The 12460-nt window shown below is 37.9% G+C and overlaps 2 protein-coding genes across 5 annotated transcripts; one reads left to right on the plus strand and one right to left on the minus strand.

Moving 5' to 3' along the window:
* Nucleotides 1–5819: 5819 nt before the first annotated feature.
* Nucleotides 5820–6847, plus strand: LOC126600352 (VQ motif-containing protein 20-like). The gene has a single exon (XM_050266942.1). The coding sequence runs from the start codon at nt 5878–5880 to the stop codon at nt 6625–6627; it is 750 nt and encodes a 249-aa protein (XP_050122899.1). The 5' UTR covers nt 5820–5877; the 3' UTR covers nt 6628–6847.
* Nucleotides 6848–7540: 693 nt separating this feature from the next.
* Nucleotides 7541–12194, minus strand: LOC126600350 (uncharacterized). 4 transcript variants are annotated; one of them, XM_050266940.1, is made up of 10 exons: nt 11860–12194; nt 10959–11180; nt 10539–10773; nt 10150–10220; nt 9884–10050; nt 9571–9748; nt 8833–9412; nt 8611–8723; nt 7981–8224; nt 7541–7873 (listed from the first exon to the last, which is right to left on the minus strand). In XM_050266940.1, the coding sequence occupies exons 2-10, from the start codon at nt 11147–11149 to the stop codon at nt 7646–7648; spliced, it is 2007 nt and encodes a 668-aa protein (XP_050122897.1). In that variant the 5' UTR covers nt 11150–11180; nt 11860–12194; the 3' UTR covers nt 7541–7645. The 4 variants fall into 4 exon arrangements, with proteins under 4 accessions (XP_050122897.1, XP_050122898.1, XP_050122895.1 ...); XM_050266941.1 differs by having other exon boundaries at nt 9884–10026; nt 11860–12193; XM_050266938.1 differs by having other exon boundaries at nt 10150–10319; nt 11860–12193.
* Nucleotides 12195–12460: the final 266 nt, after the last annotated feature.

Below are 12460 nucleotides of genomic sequence, written 5' to 3' on the forward strand. Positions count from 1 at the left end.
CCTTCTTAGCATAAGCAGCAAAACGAAGCTCAGAAATTGCAAGCTTAAGATCTTGAATCTGAGGCAAATCAATCTCAGTAACAAAGGGAACAGGCTTTGGCGCCACTTTAGTAGCAGAGTTCACCTTACCACTCTTCATAATAGCAAGTCTCTAAAAAGGTGAACCGGACTTAGCTCCCAAAGAACGTCCTGGTACAGACTTCGGCACTGGGGGCATGATAAAACCTTTACGCTGAGCAATCTTATCCACAATTGTACTAGCCATTCTCAACATGGAAGACGCCACATGCTCAGATCTAGCAGCCTTATTTTTCTTCCCATTGGAAGAAGTCATGTCAATCACATACCTCTCGGTAGCAAACGGACCCTCATGAGCAGCAGAAGAAGTCTTCAGTTTTTCTTAACTGGCATCTCATGAGCAGGCGGGGAAGATCTCTTCTTTCCATTTTCATTCATAGTAAGCTCCACGACAGCGATCAGACGAGCCAATGCATCCGCCTTGATCCTCTTTACCTCCTCTTTTTGGAGCAGCCCACCTTTCTTTTAACAAAGAGGACTAAGCAGCCAACAACATTCATGGTACTCAGCAGGGGAGCTCAACCCAGCATTCCAGCAGGCAGGAGGCCTGCATGCCCAACATTCCAGCAGCCCATGAGACCCGCAATCTCCTTATTTCTCTTAATCGCCAGCCTGGCCCGAGTCAGGTCCAAGAGCCCAAAGAACATGAGACATGTGGCTCGCCTAGCACTGCGCCCCAACGCCACAATCCTCGACCCCAGCTGCACAAGCTGCCCTTGGCTCAAGCCAAGCCAAGCTACCCAAGCAGTGGTCCCTGCCACGACATCTCCTCAACCCATGCCGAGCCAACTCCTGGCCCCTGCCAGCCGACGTGCCGCACCACCCCGATGGCTACCCCGCAATAGCACTATCCAAGAAGAAGGCAAGAAAAATTAAATTTTTCTTACATTGGTGCGGCACGGAGAAGACGAAGAAATCAACGAAAGACTGTCCTTTGCACGGGCAAGATGTAGAAGATTGCTAGAGGAGGGGGAACAAATATCCTCTAACTTTCTCTCTCTTGTTGGGTATAATAAATCGCTCTCCAAAGTTGATTTAATAACCCACTTAAGGTGGACTTAAATAGGCTTTGAGAGAAATTTATTTCCCTTTCCTAGAAGGATCTAATTTCCATTTAAAGAGAGAATCAACATCAAAATAGGAAGCAGTCTTAAGTTTCCTAAAGCAAAAAAATCTCTACACCTGTTGCCCTTTCCTACAAGCAGCCCAACAGGTGTGGGGGCATTTGTGGAGCCAAAAATATTCACTAGGCGACACGTGGACTTTTGGACAAAAGAGGACAAAAATACCCTCGAGGCATACCAGGATTCCTACGCGCGAGCAGTGGGCAATCATCTTTCAATCAAGTCAAAAGTACCCAAAAAAGGTAACAATTAAAAACATCTTTCATCAAATCCTTTCTATAAGGTATTTCCCAAGACCTAGTATTTTCTGTTTCATTATTTAGCTAATCAATTAGCTAAATAATATATGTCTATCATATCTCCTAAAATCATCCTTAATAGTCAATTAAATCACCCAATTAATAGCCAAAACCGGCCCCCCACTTTTCACATCCTCATCTTTCCCATTTTCCTTATTAAAATAGTCATTCATTTTTATAACCACCCATTTATTCTTTTCATATTTAATTAGAATAAATTGACTAATTAAACCTAAAAACCCTAGCCACCTCCTATCCCTATAAATATACTCCCATTCTCACCAAAAAGCTAATTCCAACACTTTGGCAAAAATCCCAAAATTCTCTAAACACTCTTTCTCTCTAAATTCTAACTTTGGCATCGGAGGTTCTTCGGCCAAAGCCCCCCCATTCATCGTGGGCGCGTGAGGCTCTTGGCCTTAACCTAAGGTGTTAATTGTTTTGTAGGTGCAAAATCGTCCAAGATCGAGGAGGAAGAAATTTGCATCCACATCTATCATATTAAGTCATGAATTCTGAAGGTGTTAAATATATGTATTAAGGTTTTCTTTATAGTAAGAAACCTAATACTCTCACCAATAAATATAAAGTTTAGGTTCTCACTCTTATACACAATATTCTATGACAAAATCCCGCTCCATATAGAAATGCATAAGGGTGTAGAAAGCAGAAGATGTTGCTGCCGTTCGTGATTCATCATTTTTGCTTCGATTCAATGACTTCTCAAGACATACATTTAGTGTGCATATTATAGAAAACTAACAGCACCACCCAAAGAAAACAAAATTAAGGAGGAAATAATATGGTTCGAAGGTTTTTTTTTAATTTTTTTTATTTATTTTTATTTTTTTAATGTCCAATAGATGTCAAATGGACCTCGACAATGTCGACATATCAGGAATCATAAAAGGGGTCGATCTTATTGAATTTGATGATGAAATGGACGGTGGTTGTTGGTGCAAGAGAAATAGACAAGCTATCGCCTACACACCATATTTTCTTTGTATGATTGAAGGATGAAGCTATACCTAAATTGCTTTAACGGTTATCTTCAATGTTATTCTATATCATCATGTGGTGTGTATGAACCAGGCCCAAAGCACTTAGGGGTGGTTTGGGAGTGAGATGCTTAAAAAAAAAGCACACATGAAAAAAAAATGTGAGGGTTTTAGGTGTTTGGTAAACTAAAAAAAAAAAAGGGCTTATTTTGGAAGCTGCTGTGAGAATAAGTTGAAATCAAAGGAAAAAGCTGAAGCTATTATTTGTAGCTTTGGAAAAATGGTTTTTTTTCAAAGCACATGGAGTTACAGTTTTCCTTTAATGAAAAGACCCACTATCAGACTGCTTTTTTTTTTTCCAAAAGCACTTTTACAAAAAAGTTTACCAAACACTCTGCTGATTTATTTCACAGCTGCTTATTTTCACAGCACAGCCGTTTATTCTCACAGCAGCTTTTTTTCAAAGCACAGCAATACCAAACCAGCCCTTAAACACACTAAAATAATCACTGCTGAAAGTATATTGGTTGTTTTAATAAACAATATTATATACACTAAGGGCGAGGAAGGTGAGTTTAGCCTCACAATGGGCTAACAATATTAAGGTTCAAATTCGCTTTTGGCGAGAATCGAACATAAGACCTTTCACTTACAAATGAAGATGAATATCACTAGACTGTAGTATTAAGTGACCCACAATGAATTCAATCGAAGAAATAGAGTATTTCGGAAAATCATTACAAAAACATCAAGTACATGGATTTGGCAATAAGGACTATAGTCCTCCATGCATTGTCCACACTAACAAAGACAATTGATGTTTTAATTATCCTAAAATTACTTGGCAAAGGAACCCGACTCCTTAGAAGTCCGGTTCTTGCAATATTTCTCAATTTTCTGATGAAATTCACACTCTCAAGTCTCAATGCATTCTTTTAAGAACTTACATATAAAATTGTTTAAATATAACGCATAAACAACACATATTAAATCGATGAGGAAGCACGTGGACTATACATCAACGAAATGTAGGGGAAACATATCATGAAATCTTAAAGAAAAAGGAGGAGACCAAATTAAGTTTGTTGGTGAGTGGATCACAGATGTATTAATCATGCCATATTCATAGGGGACCATACATGAACTAAAATATAGAGAGCTTTATGGACCACAACTTGGCATTCGAGCTTTCGCATTCTTATGCATATTCCTTTTACACTTAAACTTGCTAAATCACATGAATAGAACGACACCATCAAATTAATGCTAAATCACAGCCATTTATTAATGCTTTCTTCTTTTTCTCACATCACTCACTCGTTAACTTAGCTCATTCTTTTATTTATAACGAAAAGTACAACATGTAAGTGACTGATTTTAACAAATATCATGTAGCATGAAATCAAGGAAGTAGCAGCCGATATTTGCAGACTAGAATCTTATTGAAGTAATCAGCAACCAAGTCAAAATTGAACATAAAAACAAAGTCAATGGTTAAGTGTATGAAAAATCATTTATTTTAGCCATAGAGCTTTGGAAATCAATTTTCTTTTCAATCTATAGGAGTTGCTAGGAAATTGATGGGATAAAGTATTTTATCCATTCCAAAATGATTCTTTAACTAATTAAGAGGGCTGCGACACCATGTATTAGACTTTTATTGCACGACAATCATACTTTTACGTGTTATCTTATATATGTATTATAATATATATAAAGGTAAAATACATTATAATATAAATAGATGACACGAGTAATATGTTATAGAATATTTATGTATAAAAACATAAACTAAAATATAATGAATATAGCAACGTGAGTTTTCTGAACAACGACATTAAGAACTTTATAATGCATTCCAACTTTTTTATCTAAAAGATGGTCATTGAGATTGCTATAATATTTCACTTTAGTTTCTAAGATTGGCATAACTCCTAACTTGTTTCTAAGATTGGCATAATTCTTCACTTTGGTTTCTGAAATATAAGTTGTTCATGAGATTGTCCACAATCAATTATTTTGGTCCCTTAGTAAGAAATCTTTGTTGAAAGAGCGTAATGTGGTGAAATTAATCTCTCCTCTTGAACTGGTGATTTCTTTAATTAAAATATGATTTTTCGCAAAATGACCAAAATGATTTGATCTCAGAGACTACTTCTATCCTCTTGAGAATTTTTGCAGAAGGACCAAAATGATTTGATCTCAAAGACTACTTTTATTAGTTTAAATCTTACTGACCAAAGTAAAAAGTTACGACAATCTGAGGGGCAATTTTAGTTAAAAAAAACCTTTGCATTCCGTGTATCATAAGTAAAGTGGGAGATGAGTATAAAAGAGTAATGCTAGGTATATTAAATTTTCATATTAAAAATTTTGCAAACAAAATGACGTGTTACCAATAAGAAATTAGTATATGCCCTGAAATTTTAATTTTAATTTTTAAAAATGAAGGAGAGAGGAAGAGAGAAAAAGAGAACGTGGGAGTGGGGAGAGAGGGAGAGGAGTTTATTTTTTATTTTTTTAATTAGAGATCTTAAAATTACTTATATGTGAGACTTAAACAAAAAAAGTAAAATTTTATTTTGTAAATTTACTTTACTACCCCTAACTTTTTTTGTTGTGATGGTAGACTAAATTGTCTTTTCACTCTATTTTTTCTGACAGAGAGTTATGTTAATATGTAGTTTAGATAAACACATTAATTAACATTTAAGTAATAATCTAATCATCGATTTTAATCTCGTTTAATTTACAAAAATTTAGTTTAGCCATTCGGAGTCCCTAGCATTACCGAAGTATAAAAATAATACTTTGCTTCTCCGATAAGCCATCAAATTCCACCACCTCACGCCATCCCCAGACAAATCTCAACGGTCAATCCACCTGGCACATCCCTACTGGCCCAGTTCGACAATATCGGAGCCACCTCCTCATACATCCATACTCCAATCAAACCACAGGCACGAATGACTCGAAAATCCCACTCATACAATCATAGGAACGCCTGCACTCGATCAATCATCCTAGCACATCCCAATTTTTCACCGTACTTTCATTGTGTATGTACCTTCGAATTCGAAATCAGTGATCGATTTTCCTTTGTTATCTACTTGCACCGAGAGCGTTGATGCTTTTAAAGTCGTTAGATCAAATTCAACGGTTATCAGTGTATGTAGGTACTGAAGAAAAAATGTACATTTAATACCCTCTAAATTTGTTTCAACCAATCCCATGCAAATAGGAGCAAAATTTATCACACGTACATATTTCCACCTCTATATATATTTCCCCTTCATCTAACTTCTTGTACTTTTGAGAGGCCCTTGCGCGCTTCCCTGCTCTCCAACAAACGTGTCCCCACAAGTGCCAATATTTACGATGAGCCCACATGCAAACGCAAACAAAAGGGACGTGATCTCCAACAACGACAATCATCGGACGTTGTTTTACCCTCCGCCCTTGAAGATCAACAAGGACTCCCACTCCATCAAAAAGTCCTCGCCCTCCTCGTCGTCGGGCTCGCCATCATCGTCTGCGTCATCATCCACGCCTTCCCTCGTGAACGCTGTGGCTGGGGCAAAACCGGCCCAACAACAGCGCCACCCGGTGATTATCTACACGCATTCACCCAAGATCATCCACACGCACCCGAGGGACTTCATGGCGTTGGTGCAGAAGCTCACGGGGCGCTCGCGCTTTGAGGACGATGCGCGACAGCCTCGTCCGCAGCCGCCGCCTCCTTCAAAGAAACGTGAGGTAAATGTGGATGGTTTGCTGGAGGAGGAGATCATGAATAATAATAGGATCGCCGGAAAGGTTATGATGAGGAACGAGGACAACGATTCGTCGTCGGTTATTACGACGGAGGAGAATTGTAGCAGCACAAACATTAATAGTAATGATATTAACAACAACAATAACAATAATAATGTAGGAGTAGGGAGTGTCGTAGGTGTAGGAGGAGAGGGGGGAGGAGGAGGAGGAGGAGGAGGAGGAGGAGGGGATGGTCAGGTGAGTTCCTGCTTCATGCTTCCCAATCCTTACATCGGAAACATTCCGGTTATTACGCCGAAGGCCGCCGATTTCTTGTGCTCCAATTCCATCAACCACCTCTTCACAACAATATGATGATCATGATTCATGATCATGCGGCGGAGGAAAAGGACGAATACTAGTTTGTGATGGAATGTCCCTGCCTACGTGACTAAATTGAAGGGGACGATTCACTCTTTTTTGTTAGAATTAATATTTGATTATTTGTTGGTTTTTGCTTTTGATTTATTTTTTGTTGGGTTTAATGTGGATGCCTGCAATCTGCCAATAAAAGTTCTAATTTTCTGGGGTAGAACATTTTTTATTTTCAAATTCTTTTTGTCATTCAATGTTTCGAAAACACGATTGAAATTTGAATTTCCGTTTGTTCGGATCACATCATACTTAATTGTTGTTTATCAAATCGAAATGGATGGATGAAAGAGGAAAAAAGGATAATGCAAACCCAAACACAGCGCATTGACTACAACAGATGTGCTACTTTATGAATCTTAATTCAAATTTTGTTCCTCGTAATTTAAATTAGGTTAACGATGTGCTTCCCTTTATGCACCCTCTTTCGGAAAAATGAAAAAGAAAACAGATGTACAGTAATAAATTCAAAAATGGCAGCAGGACGCAGACCGTCTCTGTTAGATCATTTGAACGGTTGCAGATTGCAGGAGCAGCTCTATGATTTATCCCGGCCGACTGCGCCGGAGAAAGCAGCAGCTCATAAAATTAGGAATAGATTGGATAAACAAACCTTTGTATTTATATTCTTCCTCTTTTTTTCTTAAATTTCATACTGATTTAGGTTTGGTATTGCTGTGCTTTAAAGAAAAAAAACTGCTTCTGATATGCTATGAGAATAAACTCATTTTTGCTAGTTCACGTTTTCAGCTTTTTTTCACCCAAGACTGAAAATAAGCTGTTTTTAAGTGTTTAACAAACATCCTTTTTAGCTCAGCTTTTTTTTATACCCATTTTTTTTATAAAATCACCTCAGTACCAAACCAGTACTTAAGAGTTCATTTGACTTCCTTGTTAAGATTTACACACTCACACTAACTTTACCTGAACAAACTAACACATTTCACAAATAGTTACAACATCATTTCTTCTTCTTCTCTTCTTTTTCTCTTTCAAGAATAACGGGCGCCGCGGGTATGCTGAACCACCACTCTCGCAATCTTCTCGTCCATCTCTCTGTGCTAGATCTCCTCACCGGCGAATAACATGTAAACGTCTCCAAAAAGATATATAGAACAATGTATTTAACGGGCAGAAACGCCAGAGCCAAAGCCATAACCAGAAGAGCTATAGCGAATCTTTCACTCGCCTGATCATCATTACACAGAATCGTTATCCATGGTCAATGTGCTTAAAGTATATAAATTAACTGAAGACGAAAGGTGGAGGAACGAGCAAGGAATAAGAGAGCGGAACCTGAGGAAAAAGGGACAGCAACAAGGCACGTAGCTTGAGAAGAACAATGTTCCCATCCTGGATGATCCCTTCAGCTTGAGATATTGCATTCTGAACAGCCAAAAGCTGCTCCATCGTATTCATCGCTGGAGGGGCTAACACCTTAACCTCGTGAGTGGACTTTCCTTGGCTAAAATATCGAGTGAGGACCATGAAGACCGCAATAAAGACGAGCGTCAGCGCAAAGGCATAGCTCAGCCATCCCCTGAAAGTGAAAAGTGAAAAGTACTCCCTGTGTGAGTCTAGACAAAAGTCCTACTGGTGTGGTGTGGAAAGAAACTCTAGAGTATCAAGATCCAAGACCATAATAATTCCCAGAACTCGATTTCTTCTGTAGCTACACCCACTTTCTCATTCAAAGAGTTTTCAAGAAATTTAAAACCTCCATATTTTCATTTCGAGGGATTGTTACTGTCACCAAAAACCATGTTACATTAAGTGAACATCAAAGTTTGACTATGTTTACTTTTCATGTGGGATAATCATACTTCTTAATTATTCATCCCTTTTTCCCACACTCCCCCTCATGTGTAAGTCTAAAATAAAGATTAACGAGTAAAGAAAGAAATGAAATTTCAACTGGCAGTTTACCTGCAAATGATGTAAGTGAAAACACAACAGAAAAGCAAAGACTTCAACGGATCCTCCCACAATGCCAAAGAAAGAAGGCACGTCCATAGTTCCATCATTGGAAAGAGTAACTCCTGAAAGTGCTCAACAAATTTAGACAATTTTTCTAGAAAATCGAGGTAACCCATATGCTAGGTTAGAGAATATAGGCCAAATTAAAACTTAAACAATATCACCACTTACCTTCATTACTGCAAAATTTGTATCGATCCCTTCCACTTTGACTCCATCTACTGTTGCTTGCACTAGCACCACTTTTTCATAGTTGTTTTTAGATTCCTTAACTGCTTTTTCAAGCAAAGTAACTTCTCCCACAGTTATCTCACCCACGGCAAGCCCAGCCTCAACAGAACTACTAGAACTTGTTCCAAATGAAAATCCCAAGTTAGAAATCATGTCCAAAGCTGAGATCGAATACATTCCACCTCCGGGCTTAGAACTGCTAGACCTATTTAATTCCTTAAAAGTTGACATATCTGCCATGGTTTCAAGTATCAAGTCTCCACCTGGTAATTGATCACAAAGATTGAACATTAAAAGACTCTCGTAGCGTAAATCAGTTTGAGAGCTAATTTCTTTAATTGCTTGTAGTCGCAGAATTCCAAGCACTGCCTTTGAAAGTGCTTCATCCTTTTTAATCCCCTTGATCTGGTATTTATATATAAATCGATGAACATATAAAATCTCCCGTATGATTGCTAGCCAAGAATCACGACGTGTATGCCCCTTCAGCTCTGGGAACTCTATTATAGCTGGTTCTGATCTACAGAAACAACACTACTGAAAGTTTATAATCAGGTTCTAAGAAGAAGACAATATTTAATAGCTACATGGTAGCTACATGGCAGGACAAGTATAAAGTCTAAAACACTAATAAGTAAGAAAAAGAACACCAAACATAAAAGGAAATGCTTAACTTACAACGAAACTGATTTATAAAAGACTGCCTTGTCAAACAGTCTAGTACCCCAAGGGCCAGTCAACTCGGGTTTCACAATCTGTTTTAAGTCATCTGATAGATCATATCGTTTCGCCTTGTCATAAGATACAACACGCAGGGCCTCGAAGTAAAGTGCATGGTCTGTCAGAATTAACCTTCCTGCTTATAACACAGTTAATTTGGCATTAATTATCTTCACATGTAGTAAATCCATAATAAGAACCGACAAGGATGTGATATTAGCCAACAAAGATATTTGAATTGTTTAACAATATACATTATCCATCAACGTACCAGGCCATGTAGAAATTCCTACGTGCTCAAGAACTGGCTGGGTAGTGACCGTTCCATCCACTTCCAGAACCTTCTCTCTTTTTGATGATCGCATGGCAGAAAGAAGTGACGACTCTGATTGGCTCCTCATTTTTCTTATTGCTCTGTATGAGAAAAATTTCAAATTCCTAGGACTAGAATGAGTGTCTGATACCTGGTACAAGAAATACGCTTCCAGAAAATCCATAAAGTTGGAAGAAATTGTAAACCGATGGGAGAGAGCGTACCTTTCTAGTCCACTTAGGTACTTGTCGTATGTGAAGAACTGAAGTCTCCCATCGCTTGATGATGCAAGCACCTTAAAAATATTTTCACTGGTAATCACATTTGCAATAATAGGAACTGCTGGAGCTATTCTAGAGAAAGCCTCTACCCCAACAGATAAATCCTCATCTAACTGCACAAAAGACGAGGACCCTTATTGACATGTTGACATTTAAACAAGCACAACAGTGCTAAGAATCACTTGAACCCTAAACTATTATTTACACATAGTCAAAACGTGTATGTTAAAAAAGAATGTAAGAGATTGTATAGCGTATATGCAGTACTGATAGGAGTATCTAAGAATATCAACAATATAAGAAATAAGCTTCTAAGGAAAATAGAAACTTACATTTAGTAAGGGTTGGCTAGCAGCAGCTGGAGCCTCCCAAGCTATCATCATGTCATATGTCAGGCGTCGAAACTTTTTATCAGCCAGATGACCTGTTACTTGAGTGGATAGAGCAAGTGCTCGAAAACAGCAGTATTCCAAAAAGTTCCTTGCATAACACGATGGATGCTTTATAGATTCAGAAGCCTCAGAATTGAAGCCTTCACAAAGCTCAGTTGTAGGAACACCAAGGATTCTGCATCATTTTTTGTTATCATTAGAAAATCATTGCCCGAAACTTGTATGTGATTCATATGAAGTTCCCAACAAGAAGGAATAATTTCCAATGAAGCCAAAAACATAAGTTGCACATGTTTCATCCAGTTTTACTGTGATAATGTAACAGTTGACAGAGTATTAGATGAATAGCTGAAAACTTACTTTGAACATCTTCGGACTACTATGTTTGCAATTGGAGATAGCTCTGGTACCCAATTTGTCCGGGCCGAAGGAGATCTTTCCATCTCCTCCAATTCTTCATCATAAGGGCTTTGATTTCCAAGCAACCATTTGAAGGATCCTTCTCTTACAAAATTCTCGAGCATATTTCTGGTTTTGCTTGCCACGGCCATACCAAGTTTTTGCCCTCACTGTGTATCTTAACTGTAAAGAAGCAAATTACCGTATATGTCACGGTTCTTAAATTTAACTGAGGACCCCAATTTCACAATATTGCACTTCTCAACCTAAAAGAGCATAAATCGATCAAAGCCACGCTATATAGGCTGCTCACTGGAATTTATGTTCATCAAAAACTCAATACCCCATCACTTTATAGTACATTCAATCAAATTGACATTTTATAATAGTAAAGTTTACTCTTTCAGTATATTACTATATTATGATTTCACTTATCATAAGTTCACAATGAAATTCAGAAACTACAACAATTACCACACCAGCAGGTTCACATAAACCACCACAACACCAAAATCACACGCTATTCGAAATCCCAACAAGCAAATTTCAGCAATAACATGAGTCAAGAAAGTTCACTCTTTCAATGTTTAAGATTTCAGCTTTCATAAGTTCATAGCAAAATTCAGAAACTTGAACAATCACCAAACCAGCAAGTTCACAAAAACCAACAGATCAAAAAATCACTTGCAATCCGAAAATCTAACAAACCAAATTCCACCAACAACATCACAAATTTCTTTAACTTTCCACAAACTAATTCCAGATTACTCACAAAATACAAAAATTAATCAAACCCAATTCTCAAATTCCACTAACAAACTAAACCCAACAACTATTACCAACCAAAAACAACACAACTTACCACAAAATGCACATTCAAGACCGCCACTTTCTCAGCAATCTCAGCTTTTGCAAACGAAATTCTCCAGATTTCCGCAACATTTCGCAAAACCCACCCCAGATTACACGCTCCGAACCAAAACCTACGAACCCAGTTCACCAATTTGCGAAGTTAATTGAAGTAAAAGAAGAATCGGTCCGAGCTACGTATGAAGGTGTGGAGGATCAAATGTGTCGTGTTTTGGGGGTTTATTGTATTATATTCGAAGGGAAACTGAGATTGTTAGATAAGTACAGAATTCGCGGCAACTGTGATAAGAGAGGTATCGTCGTCTTTTGTTCGTTGAGAAAGCGGTACACGCAGGGTTTGATTCGCTGGGCTAAGGTGCTGTGGGCTGTCATGTGTCACATCGGCTAAAGTTATTATAATCTTTAAAAGTAGATCGTTTGATTAAATTTCTAAGATCCAGATTGTGTGCCTTCGTGAATTTGATGGGAGAGGTTCTTTTCTCAGATAGTTTAACCATTTACATCATCACCGGGTTTTATTTTTGCAATGAGATATATTCCAAATATCTAAAGACTACATATCGAGAAATCTATACTATTCAAGAAAAAGAAAA

The sequence above is a fragment of the Malus sylvestris genome, chromosome 14 (genome assembly GCF_916048215.2).
Source record: "Malus sylvestris chromosome 14, drMalSylv7.2, whole genome shotgun sequence".
In the NCBI taxonomy this organism is placed as follows: domain Eukaryota; kingdom Viridiplantae; phylum Streptophyta; class Magnoliopsida; order Rosales; family Rosaceae; genus Malus; species Malus sylvestris.